At 42.8% G+C, this 26,421-nt stretch overlaps 1 protein-coding gene across 4 annotated transcripts in view; it reads right to left on the reverse strand.

Annotated features, from left to right (window-relative positions):
* The window catches only part of FBN1 (fibrillin 1), a 229,677-nt gene that overhangs the window by 58,071 nt on the left and 145,185 nt on the right, over positions 1-26,421 (reverse strand). For 3 of the 4 annotated variants that reach the window (XM_083411720.1, XM_083411721.1, XM_083411722.1), the window contains exons 24-33: positions 24,754-24,879; positions 23,042-23,269; positions 21,323-21,448; positions 20,952-21,080; positions 19,094-19,219; positions 16,362-16,487; positions 15,486-15,608; positions 12,242-12,367; positions 9,963-10,088; positions 1,050-1,172 (exon numbers count right to left, since the gene is read on the reverse strand). In XM_083411720.1, coding sequence (XP_083267846.1) covers positions 1,050-1,172; positions 9,963-10,088; positions 12,242-12,367; positions 15,486-15,608; positions 16,362-16,487; positions 19,094-19,219; positions 20,952-21,080; positions 21,323-21,448; positions 23,042-23,269; positions 24,754-24,879 — 1,359 coding nt within the window. Of the gene's footprint in view, positions 1-1,049; positions 1,173-6,671; positions 8,728-9,962; positions 10,089-12,241; positions 12,368-15,485; positions 15,609-16,361; positions 16,488-19,093; positions 19,220-20,951; positions 21,081-21,322; positions 21,449-23,041; positions 23,270-24,753; positions 24,880-26,421 lie in introns of those variants that run through there. The other variant, XM_083411723.1, reaches the window with a different exon arrangement.

Raw genomic sequence — 26,421 nt, forward strand, 5'->3', positions numbered from 1 at the left:
ACAATACGTGGGACAAAATTCCCAATTATTATTATTTTTTTAAAAAAAAATAGATCTCCATATCTCTATCTGTGGATTGACACAACATTCCCAAGTCTAAGTAAATTCAGATTAGTACATAAGATGAAAACTACCAATTCCTATACCAGGCAATTCATCACCAAAACATGTCATTGTGCCAGATGCCGATGTTAAAATTGCCATAAGTAAAGGTAAAGGTACCCCTGCCCGTACGGGCCAGTCTTGACAGACTCTAGGGTTGTGCGCCCATCTCACTCAAGAGGCCGGGGGCCAGCGCTGTCCGAAGATACTTCCGGGTCACGTGGCCAGCGTGACATCGCTGCTCTGGCGAGCCAGAGCCGCACACGGAAACGCCGTTTACCTTCCCTCTAGTAAGCGGTCCCTATTTATCTACTTGCACCCGGGAGTGCTTTCGAACTGCTAGGTTGGCAGGCGCTGGGACCGAACAACGGGAGCGCACCCCACCGCGGGGATTCGAACCGCCGACCTTTCGATTGGCAAGCCCTAGGCGCTGAGGCTTTAACCCACAGCACCACCCGCGTCCCTAAAATTGCCATACCAAGAACTTAAGTGTCACATACTTAAAAATAAGCCAAGTTTTGATAGGTGAAGAAATAGCTGTTGAGGTACACTGTACTACTTTGCAGATTGTTATAAAAACGCCAGAATAAAGACTGACAGCAATTGTTTATACTCCCGGGAAGAGAAACAAATGTAATTTTAAGCTGATTATTTGAAGCGGTGGAGAGGGAATGCTTATTTCAAAATCATCTGGGCAACAGTAGAAGAGGCCTAAGGAAAGCAGCAAATTTTCCTTCTCTCCAAGTTTTTAAGGAGCAGTTAGAAAAACATCTGCAAGGGGTTGATGAGATCTCTGCACTGGCACAGAGAGTTGGATTTGATGACTATAAAGTCACTTTCAGAGCAAAGGAAGCCAAAGGATGCCCAAATGATTACTTTCAACACTGACATATAAATATTTCGAAGTTTAAAAACAACAGCACCTGACCAGAGTTCCTCTAACTCACCTTTACACTTGATACCATCACCAAGCCAGCCTGGGCTGCAACTGCATTTGAAACTTCCAGCTGTGTTTGTACAGATAGCATTCCGGTCACAATTATGGGCTCCAATTTCACACTCGTTAATATCTGCAGGGGAAAACAATAAAATGTAAAGCAGGCAAATGTAAATCATTTTCTCAAATTTCTTCGGGCAAACACTCCCCCCCCCCCTTAACTGCTTTATTTTCTGATAAGCAGCTGGCAAATCTTTGAGTGCACTATTCAAAAGGTAAAGGGAAAGGACCCCTGACAGTTAAGTCCAGTTGTAAACGACTCTGGGCTTGCGGCGCTCATCTCACTTTACTGGCCGAGGGAGCCGACTTTTGTCCGCAGACAGTTTTTCCGGGTCATATGGCCAGCATGACTAAGCAACTTCTACCAAAACCAGTGCAGCGCACAGAAACGCCGTTTACCTTCCTGCCAGTGCAGTACCTATTTATCTACTTGCACTTTTTGGCGTGCTTTCAAACTACTAGGTTGGCAGGAGCTGGGACCGAGCAACGGGAGCTCACTCCGTTGTGGGGATTCGAACCACCGACCTTCCGATCGGCAAGCCCAAGAGGCTAAGTGGTTTTAGACCACAGCACCACCATATTTCCGACAGGTAGAAAGATTCTGCAGAGAGCACCACCTTGACATTGCATTGTTTAATTATGCATAGGTGATTGAATCTGATTTTGATTGCTTACATGACTTCCTTAGTTTCATTTTAAAGCCAGCTTTCATACTACAAGATGACTGCAATACCTAAGACAGTGAGAGATGCTTCACGAATTTGATTTCTGCGACTTCTAATGCTAGGTAAGATGATCCACACTTCCCAAGCTAACATGCAGATCCAAATGCATTCATCTTTCAGATTTTGTACTTTTTTGAAGTTTACAACTTAAGTTATTGGCTCAAAAAATATACCCCAAAATGCTGAAATGCACATTTTGGGATAAAATATGTTTAGAAATGTGCACAATGAGATAAAATAAGTATTTAAATACATATTTCAAGATAAAATATTTATTTGAATATGAATTTTTGTACAGGTTAAAAAATATATTACACATTAATCTGGTAACTGGATGAAACTGACTTGCACAGTTGGCATAGACTAGGAACAGGCTGGCTGCCTGTTAGTCCTACTAGCAAGTGGACCCATTTAAATTAAATGCCATGGCTAATTTCAGTGGGTCTACTCTGAGTGGGATATAGCTGGCTGCAACTCCTTATTCCTTTATTTTTTTAATAAAATGTCACCAAAAGAGTGGCCAGGGCAGAAGGAGACAGGTGACAAAGTAACTGTTTTTGGGGAGGGCATTTCACATCCCTCAAAAGCAATCATTTTGTGCCCTGAACTAAAGCAGAGACATCACCTTGCCGACAAAGGTCCGTATAGTTAAAGCTATGGTTTCCCAGTAGTGATGTATGGAAGTGAGAGCTGGACTATAAAGAAGGCTGATAGCCGAAGAATTGATTCTTTTGAATTATGGTGCTGGAGGAGACTCTTGAGAGTCCCATGGACTGCAAGAAGATCAAACCTATCCATTCTTAAGGAAATCAGTCCTGAGTGCTCACTGGAAGGACAGATCCTGAAGCTGAGGTTCCAATACTTTGGCCACCTCATGAGAAGAGAAGACTCCCTGGAAAAGACCCTGATGTTGGGAAAGATGGAGGGCACAAGGACAAGGGGACGACAGAGGACGAGATGGTTGGACAGTGTTCTCAAAGCTACCAACATGCGTTTGACCAAGTTGCGGAAGGCAGTGGAAGACAGAAGTGCCTGGTGTGCTCTGGTCTATGGGGTCACGAAGAGACATACAGGACTAAACAACTAAACAACAGCAACAAAAGTTTCAGTCAGAGGAAAGGAGGAGCCTCAACACAGTGGTTTTTAAACTGTGTTGGTTTGGTTCCCTGATTATGAAACCAAAATAAAATTATCTTCCAGCTTTCCAGTAATACAAAGAGACCGGGCTCTGTTGCCCTATCAAGTCTCTTACGATTCCTGCAGGACCACTGTGAAGCAGGCTGCTACTCAGCATGACTAAAGATACCCAACACAGCCTCTAAAAACGAAGAGCAAAATATTCATTGACTTTACTAAAAGTAAGAGCACAGTGTCAAGACTGTATAAACATTTTCTCTATCTATCCCCCCCTCCAGAGCTTGTTTCCTTGCAAAGTTTCCCTTTGAGCGTAAAACTGCGGCAGGCCAATAAAAACAAACATTCCGGCCCAAGGATGACCCCACATCCTCAGCCCGCCCCACTGCTTCTTCCTTCTAGAGCACATGTCTTCTTATCTTTGTAAGGAACGTCGATTAACGTGATGTGAGGGCTCTGCTTTATTTTCCAGGCCAGTTTGCGTCACACACATAGGAAGCAAAGTTGCCTCGAATGATTTGTTGCTAGCACAAAACACAGTCGATTTCCATCTAGGAAAGTCTATGGCAGCCTGCACTGCTCTCAACGAACAGTTGAGTGTGGGGCAAGCCAATGTTTTTTGAATATTGTATTCTGTCCAAGTCTATACAAAGTAAAAGCAAAAACAAGGCTGTAATAAAGGGCCGCAACACACCAAGAGGCCATGTGAACCGGTCCCAAGACTCCAGCGTTTGAGAGCAAGCACAGAAAAACAACCCCATCCCAGCTCTCACACTGAACTTAATACTGTCCCACTGAACTAAAACAGAACATAAATTGCTCTGCCACCAGCCCAGCAGCAGCTATCAATTTGGCCTCTGTACAAGAGTCATATTGTTGTGAGCCACCCTGAGAATATTTGTGTTGAAGGAAGGCATGCAGATAAATAAAACGTACACAGTGGAAACAGTGGTGCATTTGACATCAATTAAAGCAATGTACATAATGCAAACTAATGCATTGTTTAAAGTGAAACGGACCTTAAAGATAAAGGTAAACGGACCCCTGACCATTAGGTCCAGTCGTGGCCGACTCTGGGGTTGCGGCGCTCATCTCGCTTTATTGGCCAAGGGAGCCGGCGTACAGCTTCTGGGTCATGTGGCCAGCATAACTAAGCCGCTTCTGGCGAACCAGAGCAGCGCACGGAAACGCCGTTTACCTTCCCACTGGAGTGGTACCTATTTATCTACTTGCACTTTGACGTGCTTTCAAACTGCTAGGTGGGAAGGAGCAGGAGCGGGAGCTCACCCCGTCGTGGGGATTCGAACCGCCGACCTTCTGATTGGCAAGCCCTAGGCTCTGTGGTTTAACCCACAGCGCCACCCACGTTCCAAAAGGGACCTTACACTGGCCCATATCCTAAGTCCTCACCGGCTTTGTGACTTCTAGGTCATATTCCTGCCACTATGTGGATGTGCTGAGAGCTGCTCCCAACCTTCTACAGATGCAACAAGAGAGAAAGTGGATAGCAACTTTCCTCTCCATTTCTCCCCAGCCCTGGGTCTTGGGCAAAGTAGCGGCTGGTGGGGGTGTACAGGCAGAGTTGTTCATCTGGCTCCCAGTGCCATGTGTCACTGCTGAGGAGGGGCGAAGTAGCAAGGCCTTCAGTGCGAGCACAGTGGCAAAAGCAATGGACTGGCTCCACTGCTATGCCTACACCACGTCAAGCTCCACTGCTGTGCCCCCCTCCATCATGCAGCAACATGCATCGTTGGGGAGCCAGGTAGGCAACATGGCTCCACCCACCGCTACTGGGGAGAATATGCATCTTCGTAAGGTTGTGCATTTTGTCCCCACGTCAACTCTTGTTTCCCACTTGACCTAGGATGAAACGTCGCATGATGTGCAGTTTCTCTCTCTCTCCAGGTTTATTTTTAAAAATATGCACTTTAAAAACAAGCAAATGCATTTCTCAAGCGCTAGAGAGGTGACAGGGTGCGGGCAAGGGCTTTTCTCCTGCTCACAGAAGCACGTGAGTGGCTTCAAACAGAGCTTTTGAGAAGCGCTTCAAGGCAGCTTCAGTGGCCCCATTTCAGCTGAAACAGGATTGTGGGGGGCACATTAAAGTGCTTCTCAAAAGGGCTGTTTGAAGCATCCACCCCTTCTTTAAATGACGGGGGAGAGGGATGCTTCAATAATTGTTTAAGAAGCACTTTAAGACAGCTCCTGCTCATCCTGTTTCAGCTGAAACAGGATCACGGGAACTGCTATTAAACTGCCTCTGAAAAGTGCTGTTTGCCTTGTCAGTTTTGTCAGCTGATGGGCATGCTTGGAGGAAATGACCTCATGGGCCAAATTGGACCCCCCTGGTAGGCCAAGATTGGTCTGCAAGCCAAAGGTTCCACATAGAGGAACATGCTAGCAATATATATTGCAAAGCTTCTAATGACTAATTAGGCTACATAGGTTATGGTCCATCCAAAAGCTACTGTGATGGGAGGTATGCTTTAAACTAATATTGTTTCCTATGATTTCTTTTGCAGTGGCACTGCACTTATTGCCCAGAGAAAAGCTAAAATAGATATGATAGTTCCAGGGCATGTGCAGAGTTTAGATGGACCAAGCTCCTTGGTGACAGGCATTGTAAGGTTTTGTCATTTGCTAGTGGAGGATTTGATAAATACACTGAGCATCAGATGTATTGAATACAAGAAATGTGAAGCTTTGATGACGTATAGGAAGTTGGAATTAGGGCTGGGTTTTATAAAGTAGTTTCTGACTCCCTGCTGTCAAAACACTTTCTGTGTTGTGTTCCTCATTCAAGCAAGATATACACGTAGCTCAGCTGACTCAACTCACTTTCATTTTCTGATAATTAAAAATGATGGCATGAATCCCACCCAGATTTCTGTCACAGGTAATATATATCTTTGCATATAACCAAATACTTCTATGAACTCTGCCCACATTCTTACTAAGAACTGAAGTGAAAACAGATTAACATCTGTATAGAATGGGACTGCATGTCAGTGGGTGGATTGCAAACAAAGTTAAATGATTGGGGGTGAAGGGGGAAAACATGTTTACTTGTTAAAATGGAAACAATCAGTCATGACTAAAGAGATGAAATATGTAGATGCAACTGTAATAGAACTCAGAGGACATTATGTGGCTGTTCTCATGAACAAAGAGACTACTCTTGAAAGTTGTGTTCACATTTTTGCAATTCTCAAAAAAAAATGTGTGTTGGTGTCTTTGGCATGTCAACAGAAAGAAGAGAATGCATCCTCCATCGTCAAGCTGTTCAGCCCAAATGCACACATTTTTAATGCTGTCACCAAATGCTGTGTCACTGGGGTGAGGGGGGGGGGGAGGTCTCCTGTCTGGGAATAGGAAACAAAGCACTTGGCTCCAGGTCTGAGCAATAAAAAAAGGCTACAGACATTTTTAACAAAGGAATTTGGACAGTTGGGACAAAAGGAGGACCCCTGTTCATCTTCCAAGGGCAGCTGCAAATACTGTGTTCGCATTCGAGTGAGCAGTAAAAGGAACACATACTTCACACTGGCTGCCAGAGTGCTAAACGTATGATAAACACAATACACATATGTTCGGGGGACACATTCTCACAACTGAGACCACCCCCTTCGTCCTACCCCTTTGAATCTCGTTACACTACTGCTGCAAGCTCCCCCTTGCATTGCAGCTGGCTACACATGCACTGTATTCATTGCTTTTTATTATTTATTTATACTTTTCAAGTTTATACATTTCACCAACTTTACATTCATTTTGACATTTCCAAACTTGACCTCCATCCCCTTCTTTCTGCGGTTCCTTAAATTTTGTTTTTATTATCTTCTGCCTATCCAAACTAACTGAATTTGTTCATTTATTCATCTTCAAATACACGTGTACTGCAGGTTGTTACAATACTCCTGCCAATGTTTTTATATAATTTATCTGTAAATATTCAATAAACTGTTTGCATTCTTTTATTTAAAAAAAAAAGTTATCTTGATTTCTTATTCTTCCGGTAAGTTTCGCCCAGCACTGTATTCATTGCTGGTCCTTCCTGAGGTTCCTAGAATCCGCTGCCGTTTTTCTGAGCCCTCCTTGTATCAAAAGACACTCTTCTTCCTGTATCTTGCTGCTCATAAGCAGCAGAAGCGAGTGCACCATGGCAGTAGGAGGAATGCAGAGAGGCAATGCCACCAGCATCTTCAGCTGAAGCAACCCAAGGCTGCAAGTTCCCATCCCGCGGGGGGAAATACTCCCCCATGGCAAAACATTCCTACCCCTGGAAAGCTAACATACAGAAAGGCTCCTTGCATACTATTCTCCCCAACATGCTAATTTTTCTACGGCAGTATTAACGCATCACAGTAAACCATAGCTAAGATTCGTTCTTTGCTTAGCGTCGTTTGTTCAGAGCAAAATGAACCACAATCCCTGGTTTGGACGCAACACTAAAGCCCCATCAGCACTAAACATTTAGAGCACCATGACGCCACTTTAAACAGTCATGGCTTCCCTCAAAGAATTCTTGGAACTGCAATTTGTTACGGATGCTGAAAGTTGTTAGGAGACCTACAATCCTCAGAGTGGGAACTGCAGCTCTGTGAAGGCACGATAGGGGTCTCCTGGTAATTCTCATGACTGTTTGAAGTGGTATGGTACTGCTTTCAAAGCATAGGGCAGATGGCTCCTAAGCTGGAGGTCATCGCTTTTTGCTCCTGCTGGCGAGAGACTAGGAGCAAAGTGTGATAGATCTCAGTGTTCACTGCAAACTATGCTTACCCATGAAGTGGGCTTTTGTGTATGAAGCTTTCTCTGGAGGGTGGGGTAGATTTGAATGTGGGATTCCCACATCTATACTAAGAAGTGGTACCAACCCCAAATGACTTTTTAAAATCTATATATCTATCTACAGCAGGCATCCCCAACCTTTGGCCACCCAGATGTTTTGGACTACAATTCCCATCATCCCTCACCACTGGTCCTGTTAGCTAGGGATCATGGGAGTTGTAGGCCCAAACATCTGGAGGGCTGCAGGTTGGGGGTGCCTGATCTACAGAATGCTGGAAGGTTGGTCCAAGAGGGAAAAAGCAATTATTGCTTAGATCCACATTCATGTATGCATATTCATGGCAGAAGACAGCTGTTACTAATGAACAGGGATACAGGATGTTCCCACACTGCTCTCACCTAGAATCGTTTTCAAATATTTTTGATGTCTGTTTTACAACATTAATTTCAGTTTCCTAGCAGAAGTGACTTATTGGCTGATGTATCTGTCCCACTCTGAGACTGCAAGAGTAGTGTTTGTTCTAAACCTGCATTAAAAAAATTAAATTAACCATATGCTTGTGTTTATATTTTAGGCAATAGCTATGATTTGGAACCCCACTGCTCAAATACCAACATCCTGTGTTATTAATGCAACTGGCCTCTGAGCTTGTAAGTTTGAACTTCAGTCCTTTTGGCTGGTGAACGAAATGAAAATCATGTATGTTTTGGTTTTGCTGACATATCTTGATATAATTCACTTAAAATCAAGAATCTGTACTGCTGTCACTTTGAAAGCACAAGGAGAGAAAGCTATTTAAGCACATACTATTCACCAAAACATTTGGAAAAGAGGGTCTGCTGTTTGCACACAAAGTGTAGACTTTCCAAATCCAATATGGTCTTGTTGACGTGGTCCTTGGTGGTCTTGTCACGATGCAGTGAATTACATGCTGTGTTACTTGGTCCAGTCTTGCTCACAACATGGAACTTTGCCAATAACTTAGGTGGAATAAAACTTAGTATAAAAGGTTTTGCTGGAGTAAAGGTCAGTTCTCATGTTACATCTTCCAGACACAGGAGACATTCCTAAATCTGTATGCATAGCGACCTAGTTAGGCAAAACACAGCCCTGACTCAATGGCCCACTTCACATGTAACATTAAATCCCAGTTAAAAAGTCAGCAGTTTGGGAGAAGTGAAGCAGGGACTTTTGAGCATCGTGCACTTACAGACTGCTTGTTCAAATAGATCCATAGTTAAATTTTAACTACGGTTTAACGTTACATGAACAGCAGGCTAATATATGAAATCCAGGATTACAAAATAGGCTTGGGGTTTTATGGATTTCTTATAGCGCTTAATCTATTCACTGCAAAATCACCCACTGGTTCCAAGCCAAAGGCACCCAGGAGTTCTGGTGTGTACATGGTGGTCCTGTTTATCCATGAACACCTTTAGTCATGTTAACTACAGAGGAATTGAGTCGTACCTGTGTGCTACCCATTCACACAGAGCACGTGGACAGATACAGGAGTGTTTCCTGCTTTTACAGATCTGCGACTTGAGAGCTCACCCTCAAAATCCGCAATCTGAGATGCCATTGAGCACAGGCAAACCTCAACAATTTTGATAGGAATTAAATGTAACTGGATGAAGGATCATGGAAAACCCATACTTCCTTTGCTGGACCACAAGCGTTTTAAATCAGTAGCCTTTAGAACGAGGGCCTACTGCTATCCCCAACCTAGAATGTGGGTTTTAAAAAAAAATCATATAGGTCCATCCTTCTCCTTCCTTCAAAAATAATTAACCAGAAAAATAACAAAAAGAAAGTGTGCAGCCCACCCTAGAGCAAGCAAGGATATACCAACTGAGCTTTTTAAATTTATTCTTAGCAATTATTTTGAAGATGAGAGAAGCAAAGCACTCTCCTTGTGCCAGATGGCAAAAAACAACTGGCAACTTTCAACTCACTCCACAGCTATAAAATTAACCACGGATGTATTATGAAAGTGGCCAGTTTGTTGAGTAACTGACCAGCTAAGCGCATGCCAGCAAAGCCCAGAAGATTGCTCATTCTTTCTCTCTCACGTCAACTAATCTTAAATTTGTGCCCCAGAAAGAGGAATGGCATTCTGCTTTACCAAACAAATGGGCAACTATTCTGTTGACAAATATTTGTATATAGTTGTAAATGGGGGAAAAAACTATTTACATATAAGCATAAGACATACCTGTGCAACCCGTTGTTCCTTTCTTGCCAGAATAACCCATATCACAGTGACAGATAAAGGAGCCTCTTGTATTCTCACAGCTTCCGCTCAGACAGATGTTCGGGTTCAGCTCACATTCATTAACATCTGTAGGGGGGAAGGGGTTATAGTTGTAAAAATCTTAAGAAACTGCTACTCACATTTCACTCTAGATACAAGTATTGTTATAAACTATTACAAAAAGGGAGGAAGTAGCTATGACATTTTTGGCAGGGGAATGATATGGTTTTGGAAACAGATCCATGCAGCGCTGTGAAAAGATTGGCGCCAAAGGATAGTATTCAACTGACTTCCACACATCGCGGTGAACCATTGAAATGAATGGCCATGACTGACTTAGGCCCATTAACATCAGTGGGTCTACCCGGAGTAAAAGTGAGTTGAAAACAACCCAAAGTCATAAGCCATTTAGGAAGCTGAGGATAGTCTTGTTTCTAGCTCCTTGAAGGTAAACTCAAAAGAAGTAACCTGGAAGTTTTCTTCCTTAGAGTTATGATGGGAACAGAAACAAGCCCTGGAAATCTTCAGAGAGATTTATCTACCTCAACCCTCTGATGGCTGTTCCTATTCATTTGAATATGAGCATTCCCTTCTACTTCTCTCCCCCCCCCCCGCCCCATTGGCTCCTAGTTTGTTATTTCCATTTTCATGAGCCCAGAATCTCTAAGAGTGAATATATCTGGCCTATGTTTTCTTATTATATTCTGAATGTTCCTCCACCAATGGTATTAAAAAGTGCAGCCACCTACCAAGGTCTTAATGTTCTCCACTATCTTCTTGTGTGGAACATTTCCCCCTCCTTAGGGTAATTTCAATCCTAAAAGGTCTGGAATCATTCCACTGGAATCCCAACCCTGTTTATAAAGGGCTTCACTTCTGAAGGTCTGCACTTCAACTGAGGCTTCCTTAGCCTGTTTCACATTAGACACTTTATCAAAATGCTCCAGAAGCTCACAGAAAGGATTTTCACTCTTGATAGGGATAACATGCATGAAACTCATAGCAAGTGTGCTAGCTCTGCCCCTCATCCCAGCCATCATTAGCTTCTGCCAACTCCAAGACAACTGTGTACAGCAGGGCTGCCTCCTATACTCAGAGAAGCTCTCACACATTTTGGAACTCTGGAAAACCAAAGTTCCGCACAAATGGAAGACTCCACAAGGTTAGGAGACTCTGTCAGGAGCTCATCCTACATGAGTAGGACCCTGGTAGAGACACATGCCCGACTGGCATGTTCCCTCTCTCCTGGTCGATCGTTCGGGAGCTTCAAAAGCTTTATTCTGCCTGAACATCACAGCGACCGATGCCAATAGACATCGGCAACACTGAGGGATCCGCAGAGTCTTCGCATCTTGCGTGACAGACCTCAGCAACTCATCATTTTGGCTAATCCACTTTATTTACATATAAACACACATGGAGCACTGCAACGTGGCTCCCTCTCTCTTTAGCATCAGACAGCAAAGAGAAAAAGAACAAAGGACAATAGTTCCACTTCACGGAACACAGTAACACAAATATCCTGTCTCCGTCACTTCCCACTTTGTGGAGTCAAAATATACACCGTCATGTGACAGACAAAAATCCCATGACTGCAATCATGGAGCAGGAATTCTAACAGACTCCCCTGCTGCAAACAGTCACCCTGGAAGATGCAGAGGGCCAGAGCAATGTGGAAGTGCATGGGTGGAGAGGGTGCACTCACGAAATTACTCTTTGCTCCTCAAGTGTTTAGTTAAGGCCTGCTCAAAATGTCAGAATGGGGTTTGTGTGCCCTTTTCAGCAGATAATCTTAGAGAAAACAGAATACCATATTTTTCCATGTATGAGATGCCCCCATGTATAAGACAACCCCCAATTTGAAACTTAAAAAAAAAATATTGGGGGAAATATAGTCTTATCCACACAAAAATACGGTATGTTTTAAACATTTTCCTTTATTTATTTTTTAAACAACTAAACAGAAACATTTCTGTGTTCACCATCTTTGAAAAACAGGAGTCTTTCGAAGGCACTTTTATAAGGTTTCATCTGCAGCCAGCATCTTCCGAATGATGTGAAAATGACATTAAGCGATCTTGATAAGTACTGGCAAACAATTGACTGCAATCTATCATCTACATTAGTAACACTGATGAAGAGTTACTGCTTGCTTGCAAATTTAAAACAAACCACCATCTCCTTTATTTTCATCACAGGCAGGTTACAAACAGGATTAGGGTAATATATTTTTTACTTGCCTAAACAAGACTTCATGTCATCGGATGTCATGAATCCATCATAGCAAAGACACCTGTATTCTCCAGGTATGTTAGTGCACTGGCCCCCATCACAGATGTTATGATTGTCTTCACACTCATCAATATCTGCAAGAAAAAGTGACAAATTCTTAACCAGTTGACATCCAAATCTATGCTTTCTGTCTTAGTTAAGTGATACTTATTTCCAGAAGCGAAAGTACAGAATTGCCACATTACATCTATTAAAGCTAAGGAAGTCCACGTATAGATTTCTTTTGCAGAATAATCTTTTATTATAGTATAATATTTTGCATCTGCTCTCTCTGCTGGAAAAAGCTTTGCAATATTTAGCATTTAAAATTTAACACTTATCCATACCCCTGTTTACTCTCAGTGGCCAGGAAACTGATCTAAGATGCTGGAAATCCCTCTTTTCTTGCAGCTACCAAGCTGTTTAAACTTATTGGGTGATATCCAATGTCAGCCATACTCAGAGTAGATCCACTAAAAATCAAACTGTGTGATTTTAATGGGTCTACCCTGAGTATAACTTATTTTTTTAGGGGGGAAACTCTCCGTGTTTTATAATTGCAAACTTTTATAAGTTCTCATGATTTCTTTTCCTTGACAATAACACCACATACTAGCTTAAGATCCAAAACTTTGCTTGGTTACTCAAAGGAAATGTTTGCAAAACAAAGAGCTGAGCTGAGAACCCCCTCTCTTCGGAGAGAAAGGGTGTAACTCACAAGGAGATGAGTCCATTGTGTATGTTAGGAATGATGCAGCTGCAGAAAACTTAACTCATTTTAACTACTGGGTCCAAGAGTTTTCGGACCATTATTCATTTTCTGTGCAGCCAACACAAAACAAACAGATACTGTTCTAACTGTTGTTTTTGTAAGGAGATGCAACCTGGAAGACATCTCTTGCTGGCTACTGCTTTTCTTATTAATCACATGACGCTATCACACTCATCAGCTGTTTGGAACTACATCCTTAGCTGAACTGGCACCAAAAAAAAACTTATTTGTAAGCCACATATAAATAATTTATTTCAAGCCTGTACATGGAAAATCTGCCCCACCTATTTCTTCCCTCTTGCACTTCATGGCCTTCAGACACTGCTGACTGCCAGGGGGGCACCCTTCATCTCTGTACTGATGTATACATAACTGTCAAACTATAATAAAGGTAAAGGTAAAGGGACCCCTGAACATTAGGTCCAGTTGTGGCCGACTATGGGGTTGCGGCGCTCATCTCGCTTTATTGGCCGAGGGAGCCGGCGTACAGCTTCCGGGTCATGTGGCCAGCATGACTAAGCCGCTTCTGGCAAACTAGAGCAGCGCACGGAAACGCCATTTACCTTCCTGCCGCAGCGGTACCTATTTATCTACTTGCACTTTGACGTGCTTTCGAACTGCTAGGTTGGCAGGAGCAGGGACCGAGCAATGGGAGCTCACCCCATTGCGGGGATTCGAACCGCCGACCTTCTGATCGGCAAGTCCTAGGCTTTGTGGTTTAACCCACAGTGCCACCCGCGTCCCTGTGTCAAACTAGGATACCTCTGAGGAAACGGGATCTATTCCACAAAACCTTAAGCCGCAATCAATGGCTTTCTCAACAGGGGTACAAAGATTGTTGAAGCTTCCTTCCCAGATCAAAAAATAATTAAAAGCTAACTGTATTATAACTGCCATCATTTATTAGAGGCATTTATAACGCAGCTAGCTTTTAATTAGAGGCATTTATAGTCCTTCAAGAGGTGTTGGGCACTGTATATGGTCTTTCTCTTTTTCTTCTCATAGCTACTCAGTGAGGTATGCAAGGAAGCATATCAGGTTTTCTTGGTCTGCGTCTAGCCACTGTTCCAAAGACGGCATGTTCCCTTTTCTCCTTTTCTCTCTGCCTTGCCTCTACCATACTGCCTCTTTTTTATTAAGGGACAGAAACATAATGCACAGAGAACCATGGCTCTTTGACAGCCAGAAACCCAATCTTCAATAAGTGCTTGTGCCAGAAGAACTTGTGTTTAAACAAGCATTTCCCCACTGAAGGAAGCGGGCACCTTAAAATTAAAGCACTCTGGTAGAATATCTTTGTGCATCATGGTTTCCTGTTCCTAATACGTGGATGCTGTCACATCTGTGTAAAGAGGCCACTGCAAGAAGTTGGAAAATTGTACTTCAATACTGAATACAGATAACCTTTTAAAATAAGAAAAGCTGTGTGTGCGGAGGATTATGGCCAACCCACATCCTTCCTGCAGAATCTTTGGCCTTCGAAATAATACGCCTGTGCCCTTATTGCATAATTCCTGTGACTGTAATTTATTTTAACTGTTGTAGTTCTGAATTTTAAATTGTGGTAACCCACCGTGTGGCTAACACAACAACAACAAGTTCCTTGTTGAAACAAAAGGCAGAGTTTTTTAATTTGAAATTGTTGTAAGGTTTCACACTCCATTTCCCTAGCCTCCAAAGCGGCCTGGTGCAGCAATTTATTTATTTTTCATTTGCTTATAAAATTATTTGTATGCCACTTTTTTTGGATGTAACTCATCCAAGGCATCCCACGGAATAACAAGAACACAACATTAAGATCAGCAGAGGGCGCCATCTTGGTACACCTCCCTCAGTTGGTGGGAGTGGCCCAGGAAAGGGCACTCTCTGTGGCAGCCCCATAGTTGTGGAATTCCCTTCCCACAGAGATGTGTCTGGCATCTTCACTATATAGCTTTCAGCAAATACTGAAGATGCACCTCTTTGCCCAGGCTTTGGACACCTGAGACAGGTGTTATCAGGACTCACCCTATTCTTGTGTCTGTACTATGCTTTAACTGTTTTAAATTCTCAATTTTTAATTGTTGCAACATACCCTACAACCTCCTGGTGAAGGGCAAGATAAGAATAATGCAATGATCTGAAATAATCAGCATTTTAACAAGGTCTGCAACATTAACAGTTATTTAAACATCCCATTAAAACAGTTACAGAGACGAATAAAGCTATTAATCCTGCTACATGTGGCTCCCAAATCTGATAGTTAGGGCAGCAATCCATTGCATAAATGTGTGGAAATACCACTGATCTCGATGGAACTTCTAAGTAAACATGCAAAGGATTGGGTTGCAAAAATGGCAATGACAAATACATAAAGTGAGAATAAGGCAACAGATACGGCCAAAGAACCAGAAGCAGCTTGGCAGTGGCTGTCAGTATAAATGTTCACAAATTGACTTTACCAGTGCAAGTTCTGTGGTCTGGCATAAGTGCATATCCTGGTCTGCAGCTACACTCATAGCTGCCTTCCGAATTTGTACAGAACGTGTCGCAGCCACCGTTCATAATGTCGCATTCGTTAATATCTAGAAAGAAAGAAATGACAATGTAAAGCACAAAATATTTTTATTCCTTTTTTAAAAATAATAATAATAATAATACTGCCTGTGAGGCTGTGGAAGTTTGAAAGTTCTCAGTGTGCTTTTAAACTGACACTAAACTGATTAGTATTATCTTAGGACACTCCAAAGTTTTCATTCCAATATGTTGCGGGGGTGGGGGGTGGGGATATGTTCAGACAGCAAAATCAAATAGTGGAATGCCCAACTGTCGGGCTTAAATTATAAAAGGGGGGAAACTGATTCCACACTTTGAATTGTATGTTGATGTAGGTTGCATCTCTGTAGATTTCCTGCCCCCAAGGGGCTTACAACCTAGAAAAGGGGGGGGGTGGCGGTGTTGTGCAGCTCATCTGAAGATATGATGGGCTAACTCACACGAATCTTGGGGTGGGGCAAGTTTTCTTTTTCAAGGAAGATTCAAAAAGACGATTTGGTTGAAGTGGCCCACCCTCCAGTTCTATCTACCTCATTCTAAAGCTGCTCAGTAATATAGTTTCTGCACACGAAAGCTTATACCAAGAACAAACTTAGTTGGTCTCTAAGGTGCTACGAGACAATTTTTTAATATATATTTATATTTCACTATTCTTAACTCTATGTTTTGTTTGCTAGTGTTCACAAATTGATTCCTTCTTGTAAGTTATAGTGTGTGTGTGTGTGTGTGCGCGCGCGCGCGCACTACCTACTACTGACCCATGAGGAAAACAAAGCTCTTACCAACACAGAACAATTTGTCAGGCGTGGACTGATATCCAGGGTTGCAGGCACACTGGTATTTTCCAATGAGGTTGACACAATGCCCATTTCTGCACAGATTCACACTCAGGTCGCATTCATTAATGTCTATTTGAAAAGGAAAAAAGAAAGGCAGACTTTTTAAGTTCCTATGAACGATCTTTGTCTTCTACCTGCCCCTCACCACCACCCCAGATGAATAGTTCATATAATTTATTCCATTTGTATTCCACTTTCCAAGTAGCTCATGCTGGCATATATGGGGCTGCCCCTTCTCATTTAATCCCCAGAGCACCCCTGTGATGTAGGCTGAGAGGCGGTGACTGGCTCAAGGTCACCCAGCGAGTTTCATGGACGAGTGTGTATTTGAACCCTGGTCTCCCAGGTTCTCGTCCAACACTCAAAACCACTACACCACGCTGGCTCTCTATGTTGTTGGTAGCACTGAGGACAGATATGAAGACCTGGTAACAATAGTGAAAACAGAATATGGAGTTGAAGGAGAAAAGGCTGTGCACTGTGCCCTAGGTTATGAAATTTGCCCAAGCACCAGCAGCTGAGTTTTGGCTGCACAAGCTATATTCCTGCCAAGAATAGAAGAAGCTGCCAGGGATTTTGAGCCAAACTCCAGCCTGAGATCTACTCTCAGAAAGGCGAAAAGGAAAGAAGAACAGAAGAACTGCATTTCAGCTTAGTGCATTTTCGGTTAAGTGGAAAGATCCACCGCACATGGGCGGAAGTTAAACATGCACTATGGAAATTAATATATAGATGAGTTTTAAACAACTCTGAAACTGGGGGAACCACAGAATCTGTAATCAAATGGGGAGGGATCCTCCAGCTCAACTGAAACCAGGTTTTACTTCCTCATTAACTAGTTCCACTAGTGGTTAACATAAGCTCTGCCATCTGAAACATCACAACAAAACCTTAATTTTGTAGCGGGGGGTGGGGGGAGGGGGAAATAAACCTAAACTTTCATTTAGAGACAGGGGCTTAAAGCAAGAAATGAAAGATTTCAGTTTTAACAGCAGTGAGGCCCAGAGTTGCGTGGGTGGGTTGCCCGAGTTTCTACACTCACAGAAAGCTAGCTTGTCAGGGATTGGGTTCGGACCCAGACGTTGCCCAAACACTTAGGTTTCTTTAATATGAGAGCAGTGTTTTGTTTTGTTTTTAAAAAATAATAATAGGGGAAGGATTCAAACATACTGGAGCCTTATACCAAGTCAGAACTTTGGTCCATCTAGCTCAGTACTGTCTAAACTGACTGGCAGCAACTGTCCATGGTTTCAGGCAAGGGACATTCTCAACCACACCTGGAGGTGATGGGCAGTGAACATTGAACCTTATGCATGCAAAGCAGATGCTCTACCATTGAGCAGTGATCCCTTTTATTAGTAGTAGTAGTAGTAGTAGTAGTAGTAACAGTAGTATTTTGATCCTATATTTGCAGTCTGAGCTGCAAGAGGAAAAAGCTGCAGCACATTAATTCTGCTGAGCATGTAGTTTAGCTCTTCCTTGCAACAGGTTACCTATGGGCAAGGATCTTGCTCCTGATGAGATAATCATTAAAACCAGGAAAATGTAACTAACAGATACAGGAGTGACTCTGGACCAGGGAACGGTCCACACAGCCCTAGGTCTTTGGGTCACTCATGGTGATGAGTTGTAATGCTCAAACTGTTCTGTAGATGGCTTGTGACAGAAAGTATTTGATTAATCTGCTAACTCTAGGGGTTGTATGGAATGCTGACCCTACTAGACTCATTGGAATTAATGGGCATTACTAAGGTCCATTAATTTCAATGGCTCTGCTCTGAGCAGGACTAGCACTGGATACAATCCTAATCCTGGCATGTACCACGCTGAGCTTTGGAAAGAAGCAGACAGGCAAGCAGTTTCAGGCTGTAGTTTGTGTCACCCTTGCCAAGGCACTCTGACTACAAACCTGTTCCAACCGTAACATAACTACAGTGAGATGGTAGGGATATCTGTCCTGGGCATATCCCCAAAAGAGGTGCAAAAATGGCTTTCGAAAGACAGCTGTTACAATTATGTAATGCCATCTTATGGATAGGCTTGTGGGGAGCAGTAGGCCACACCAAGCAGCACTGTTGTGCTTTCTCATTGGCCCTGAGTATGCAGCCTAACACAGTAAATCACATTCAATTGATAAGAACCGGACACCGATGCTGAACTGCAACCCGCAGAATATTTTGCACAGGAATTTCTGCCATATGGGGGATAATAAAACTGATTTACTTTACAAGTTGCTGAATGGATTACGATCAAGTAATACAAGTGGAAACATTTGAACACTTGAAACCACCATACAAATGTTAAATATTATTATTAATAACTACTACTACTACAAAAATAATAATTTTAATAAACACAAGTGGGCTGCTTGAACAGCAATGCCCATAGAGAATCTGTATCCCTTTTTTCTTAAATCTAGCCCCATTCTTAACTCATCCCTGTACCATTTCCATGGTATGGAAAAAGGGGCCTAAATTTGAGGAGCCTTTCCTCTGTTTGTGTAATAATGGGTCTGTTGAAAGGCACAATGATATCAGATCAGACACTGTGCAGATCTAATGCCAGCTGGATAATGCCACTCCCACAGAGCAGGAACAAAGGTGTGAAAATGTAAAAAAAAAACAAAATCTGAGAACTGCAGTGAATTTTCATACGTGCTATTCCCCCCACCTTACCTATGCAGGCAGAGATGTTCTGAGCCAACTGATGACCTGGAGGACAATCACATTTGAAGCTTCCTTCGGTGTTTATGCAAACACCGCCTCTGCACAACAGAGGATTCCTCTCACATTCATCGATGTCTGAGAAAGCAGAACAAAAATTGGGGAAAGAATGCATGTTAGAGCCGAAAGTTTTCAGCATACCAGAGAGACTGAAGTGGTGGCGCTAAGCCAAGAGTTTGCTTGGCCTTTGGAACTCCTCATGAAAACCCATGCATCTCCTCCCTAAATGTCCCTTCCTCTCCTGCCAGTAACTGTTCTAACCATCTTCCAGCTGCTGTTTCCTTCTCTCTCCATGCCACATGAGACACTGTCTCTTCCCAAATACCTCAGCCCAACTCCCACAGAGATCACTCATGACTGGGATTCCTCCCCTGCCTAGTGGGTGGTTTCTTCATTTCCCTCTTGTCTGCTTCTCTGTTTTCTGCTGAACATTTCTCTCTTCACTCAAAGGAGATGTCTTGCCCAGCCCAATCTGTTGACTTGGCCAACATGCTGCAGTCAGCTCTGATCTGAACCACAGCAGTAGAGAAAGACCAGATAGTTGAATTTCTGGTAGGAATCTGGGCAAGTATCTAGGATTTTGAGTGTGTGATAGGAATCTGAACAGAGATCTAATATATCTCCATCAATCTTGTCTATCTATATACGAAGGCAAGGCAAAGGATCACACATTATACACCGTCTGTATAGAAAGTATTTCTGTGTATAAAATCTACAATGAGCAAATGTCCCAACGTGTAGTGAAAACACACAAAAAGCCTGAGGAGTTGTGTGTCTGTGGGCGTGCGTGACAGAGTGGGGTGATTCAAATTATTTTCAGAAATGTATGCACTTGTTTTAAGAGTAATAATCACAGCTGGACCTATCTTTCCTTTGACTTTGGCTGGCATTCTGGATGGCTTTTATATGGGAGAAACAGGTTAAATCTTCAACCGTGAGTCACCCTTTGGGTGACAACTCTCAGAGTAATCTACCTCCCAGGTTTTAAAAACAAAATATGAATACAAAAATGAATGGATGTGCATGCTGTCATTCAGTGTAGTAAACACTTCAGAAATGCAAAGAGAGCGATATTATTTTGATGAGAGAGAACAAAGACATTGTGTCTTATTTAAAGCCTGGGGTGATAGTGAACTCTGTTGCCAGACATACACTTTACACCTATAATACCTTCAGAAACTATCATAGCTCAAGGTGATATCATGTAGTATTATAAAATCTGTTACTAATCAGAGCTAATCGCAATGTGCGGGGAGGGGAGAGATAATGCTGAAATATTGAGGGTGAGCTAAAGAAACCCTAGACTTTGTGAGCTGGCATTATTAAAAGCCATCAGTTTCATAATGGGGGTGAAACCAAAGCTCCCACTTACGGACCAGCCTTTGATCCAAGCAAAATAACAATGCTTGCTTTTCATTATTTTAAAATGAAAAGTCCCGAGCGCAAAACCCTATGAATCCATATTGTGCTGGGATAACAATCTTTGGAGCAGATTCAGAATAGGAACTAGCATCTTTTTAACCACACTCTATTCCCCAACCCAACTTTTGAACTTTGGTGGTTCAAGAAAAACTCCCAAGATCCAACTGAGCTGGCTATTTTGCAAATCCAAACCAGCCTGAATTCCCTCATTAAATTTAGGAAACAAAGACTTTGGATGCCTAAAGTGACACTTCTTCCCCACACCCTCCTTTTTCACAACTGTTCCAAAAAAAATGGAGTCCAGATGCAAACCAGCAGTTACTGGAACAACAATGACCTCATAAGGTTTGGTGAGCGCCCCAATCCAAATATGCCTTGAGTAACATACCCATGCAGTTTTTCATCATCATAAATCCACTTTCATAGCCTTCAAAGCATTCACAGTGGAAATCTCCAGGGGTGTTGACACAGAGTCCTTGGCCACACAAATCAGGGGAGATGCGGCATTCATCAATATCTGCCATTTCAAACAAAACCAAGTTATTTCAAATGCAAACATATGCAGTATTGCCGTTTTAGAAATGAATTTTAATGGCCAACAAATATTTTATTTTTACTGTATTTAACAAAATGTGCATATCGCTTGCTTGTAATAAAATGCACTGAAATCAATAAAACACATATTTTGGATGTGCAAGTTGCAGTATTACATTTACATTTTCAGCCACTACTGGACACAATGAAAACTAAGGAATTTACCTGTACAGTTCCTCTCTTCAGAATCAAGTGCAAACCCACTGTCACATTTACAACGGAAACTGCCAATGGTGTTTCTGCATTTTCCATAGGTGCAAAGGCTTGGAATCATTTTGCATTCGTTGATATCTAAGACAGAGACATAGCCATGGTAAAAAGCAGTAGTTAAATCTAGTTAATTCTCATTTCCTGAGAATGGCATCAGTGAAGCCCAGGTATAAATGACCAGGTTCAAAGTCTTTTAACAGTTGCAGTTCACGGAATGCAACGCCCACATCTGAGTGTTCAAATTACAGCAGTTGTTCACACTCCTGTAACACCTCTGTACATATGAAGCTGAACTCCCATTCATTTGATGCTACTCTTACAAAGCGTATTACATTTTATTTCTTCCGTGTCTGTGGTAGAAATGGGTTTTATGCTCTGTACCTCCGATCACTAGCAGTGATGCCTGACTAGATTCTCAGCAATTAGCACACCTCTTATTGAGTTTTATTTTAATCTATGGCCATGAGGGCAAGACTCATAGACTGCCACCCAAAACACAATTTACTAGGTAGCAGATCTCATTGAACACAATGGGACTACTGATTAAACATTCTCTGGATTGTACTAGCAGTGACCTTCCCCCCTCTTTTTGCCTCATGTCTAACATCCCTTCAGGTCATATCCACCACCTCTTCTAGGAATTCTTCCTCAATGATTTGCTAATTCAATTAATTCAGTGAGGAAAGTTAATATCCATGGTGGTCACAATTACTGGTTCTTTAAAGCATTTATTAGCAGCTAAAGAATTCTAATAACATTCCATCTTTATAAAAGAGTGCATTAACACTCATTCCAGATCAACACTCCTCTTTCAGGCCACAGGGAAGCCATTATTCACAGACCCCTCATCCTTCACCCTGATTATTCCCAATTCTCTTCCAGCTCCCTGACATGTTGAGCTCTACAAATACAGATCCAGGAGGACCACAAGCAAACCCACTGCAACAAGCAAGAATACACATGCTTCCCTTAAAGGTAAAGGGACCCCTGACCATTAGGTCCAGTCATGACCGACTCTGGGGTTGTGGTGCTCATCTCGCTTTATTGGCCGAGGGAGCCAGCGTACAGCTTCCGGGTCATGTGGTCAGCATGACTAAGCCGCTTCTGGCAAACCAGAGCAGGGCACGGAAACGCCATTTACCTTCCCGCCGGAGCGGTACCTATTTATCTACTTGCACTTTGACGTGCTTTCGAACTGCTAGGTTGGCAGGAGCAGGGACCGAGCAACGGGAGCTCACCCCGTTGCGGGGATTCGAACCGCCGACCTTCTGATCAGCAAGTGCTAGGCTCTGTGGTTTAGCCCACAGTACCACCTGCGTCCCTGTGCTTCCCTTACTTCCATGTAAATTATGGGGTTGTAAAGGAAAGTCAGTATCTGTGCTTGGTGTTTCTTCCCATGCCCAGCTACTCTATACACAAGGAAGGAAGGCAGAAGCAGCAATACACAAAGGTACAAAAACCACTGTGCCATGGTCATGTTGCTCAAGGAAGACTACCCCCGGTAGTGTTACATCTGTGTTGCAACTCTTGGGTGAGAAGCACGTGGTCTGGAACTTCACTAAACCCCAATTCCTCCCCATGTTGTGTGAGTTTACTCTGAGAAAGGAAAGAAGGAGTAACTAAATAAATCAGTTCCTCGGAACATTTTCCAGTACTGTCGGTGGCTTTGCATACCTTTGAAAAATGGCTTTCCGTTTATAATCTCTCCTCTGGTGGAAAACCCAGGTCCTCTTGGGCAAAGGGCTTCATATTCAGGTGTTCCCTTCTCAGGGCATTCATCACATTCGGGGCCCCAGGCTGCACCAACAGAACAGCAGCAGGCATCCTGGCGATGCCGCCCTCCTATTGGTTTTGTGCAGTCTTCATCATCGTGATCCAAGTAGCACGACTCCAAGCGGATATCTGTTGAGGGTGGTTTTTGTTAAAAAGCCATCAATAGATGGAAAATAAGCAGTTGCAGCATCAGCGCAGCAGAGCCCAACCACTAAGGAAATGTTACAACACGGAAACCCAGCCTAATACTCAGTGTCATATGGAGAGAGAAACAGGGAGTCCATATAAGGCAGACTGCCCTGTCTCCATTTTCCTTCCACCATGGGATCCCTCTTCATAGAGGTTGAACCACTCAGTGATACAAGTATGTCACCCTTTCAGCATGACAGTCTTCCCTTTCTAGTATTTTCCTTTTCTCATGAGAGGAAATAGCTGCCATCGACCGTACTGAAAAAGCAAATGGGTGCACTCAACGGCAGCCATGGCTGTACCCAGTGTTCTACAAGTGGTTGGGTTCTCATGCAAGTGGAAGGGTGTGTTTTAATGTTGCACAACAGACGGATCCAATACAACAGTTGCCCCATTGCGCAACGGATTGTGTCATCTATTATACAACAGAGTAACCAGCAGAACAATTCCACCACTAAGTGACTTTAACACTGGATACAACCCACAAAGGCTGCCTTCTACCCCAATGGAACCCAGTTTCCTAAGGCTGAGTGGGGTTTCCCTTTCATCTTTCCCTTCCAAAATCCTCGCCTGGTGGGCAATGGGACCCCGGGGAGGCAAGTATCACATTCCAAGAACTCTCGGGATGCACTGCTAGGCGTGTTCAAAATGAAATGCACTCATCACGTGGCTTCATAGCACCCAGCAGTCAAGGGGTCCCCTAGAAGGCCAGCATGTCATTCAAGATTTGACATCTTTCCGCAGGGCCTGCAAGACGGAGCTGTCCTGCCCAGCCTTTGGGCTAGACTAAGTCCAAACCCCCCCTTTATTTATTTATTTATTTATTTATTTATTTATATTTTGATGGAACCCCTTATATGGGATTTGTATATAAATTTTCCCTCGGCTCTTTTTGCTGACCCATGTAGGACCAGCATGGATAGTTGACCCCGGTGAATATTTGACATTTTCTTCCCTCATGGCTTTGATCTATAGGCTACCACTAAAACAAGGCTGCATTTTAAGCTGCATTTTAAACTGTATTCTAACTTATATTTTAATCAACCGTTTTTGTTTTTAATGTTTTTACTGTATTTATATTCAGCGTTAGCCGCCCTGAGCCCAGTCTTGTCTGGGGATGGCGGGGTATTATTATTATTATTATTATTATTGACACATTCAAGGCATTAAAAAGCCATTGAGGGCTCAAAGCAGGGCAGATGGGGGGAGTGGAGGGCCACATTTGGCCCCAAGTGTGCGGATCCCCACCCATTGGTCTTTTCTTTATATCTGTGATTACAAAATAATCGTCCCAGGGGAGTATTCTCTGGTTTGCAGAAGAGAATGAATATGTCCCTGCCCAAGCTGGAATCCTGACTAAGCTTTGGATCCCAGGGTTTCATTCACAGCCTACTAGATTGGAGCAAAGGACCTCTCATGCTTACCAATACATCTCCGTCCAGTTGCATCCAGAGTCATACCACTGGGACATTGGCAGACAAAGGATCCCAGAGTATTTTCACACCGTCCATTTGTGCACACTCCAAGGAACACTTCACACTCATTGATATCTATTTAAACAAAAAGCCGGAAACGCATGCTTTAAAAATGTCTACAAGGCAGAGGAGTGCAATACTTCCATCATACTAAACAGTCTCTTCAAGCATGACAATAACATATTCATTTTGGTTTTGAAGCAGTACATTTTGGTTAGAAGTGGCTTGATCCAGCTATATCCAAAGCCAAAGGGAAACCGCAAGCCTTACTCTATGGGCTGCACCGTCTCTAAGCAGACTGATTCACAGAGGCAGGAGGAGAATCAGAAAACTTGGGACAGCGGGCACCCCAAGAACCAATGGAATATTCGCATGTGGAAATGATTTGCCTTCCAAGAACTTTAAAATTAACCACGTTTTCCCACAGTTAGAATTAACTTCATTTCCCTGCATCTAAGGGATTGCTTTGTCTTAAAAAACAAACGTCAACCACAGTAGACAGAAGGTTGCGGGTGGCCACAGGAAGAATAAAAATTAAAAAAGAAAAAAATTAAGTAAGGAAGAGCTTCATTATTGGACACAGTGACTCTGGAGGAAGAAAACATAGGAAGTTGCCTTATACTGAGTCAGACCATTGGGTCCATCTAGCTCAACGTTTCCAGGGCTTCAGCCAGAAGACCCTTCTAGCCCTACCTGGTAGTATCAGAGATTGAAACTGGAACCTTTAGCATGCAAAGCAAATTGCCTAGCACTGAACGATGGCCATTTTCCATTCTGCAGTCAAAGGTACCAAGGTTGATAGATAATGACATGGTCAGGTGCTGCGTAACCAAGCCATTGGGATGATGGTGAAATAGTTTTGTTTTTTTTAAAATAAAAGCTTAGGTAATAGTAGAGTTGTCGACTTTTCAACCCACCACTATAATTTTAATGACAGATATTAGCAAGGGACAATACAAACAAGCAGGTTGAAAGCACTACCTGTTGCTCCATCAAGCTGCTGTTAAAAGAACAACAGCAGGACAAGTCAAGTTTGGTTTTTTTGCACAGCAGGCAAGCCATAGGAACCGGCAGCCTCGAGGGAAGATCTTCTTGAATCGCCTCCTCTGAAAAAATGCTTAAACTGATTGAAATTCTATGGGGTTCCATCCACATGTCAGAAAGTAGTGGAAAGTGAATGGGATATATTTGGGTGCTGGAAAATATGCTGGATCGATCAATATGAAATTACTGCAAGTTATATGTGAGAAAATCCTGTGGCCACTACCTTGGAAAAATAACTTTCCATCTCTCAGCACTCAAACATGTTCTTGTGATTTGGAATAGGTGGGGCAACATCTCTCTTGAGATCATATAAGCTATGTACAGTGGATCTGTGGTAGAAACGTTTCCAAGATATTTGGTAATTATTTGGAGAGAGAGAGAGAGAGAAGGGACAAGTTTGAGGGAGGGAGATAAATTTGTTCCTCCTTGCTTTTTTAAAAAATAAAATAAAAGCTATTACAAGACACATATGGGAATAATTTGTTTTTCAAATATTTCAGCTGCTCTGTCATGTCAGGTTGCACTAGTCACCATGACCCAATACAGTATGAAACCATTGGAACTTTGAGAAGA

This window comes from Podarcis tiliguerta (assembly GCF_965153285.1).
Source record: "Podarcis tiliguerta genome assembly, chromosome: 14".
In the NCBI taxonomy this organism is placed as follows: domain Eukaryota; kingdom Metazoa; phylum Chordata; class Lepidosauria; order Squamata; family Lacertidae; genus Podarcis; species Podarcis tiliguerta.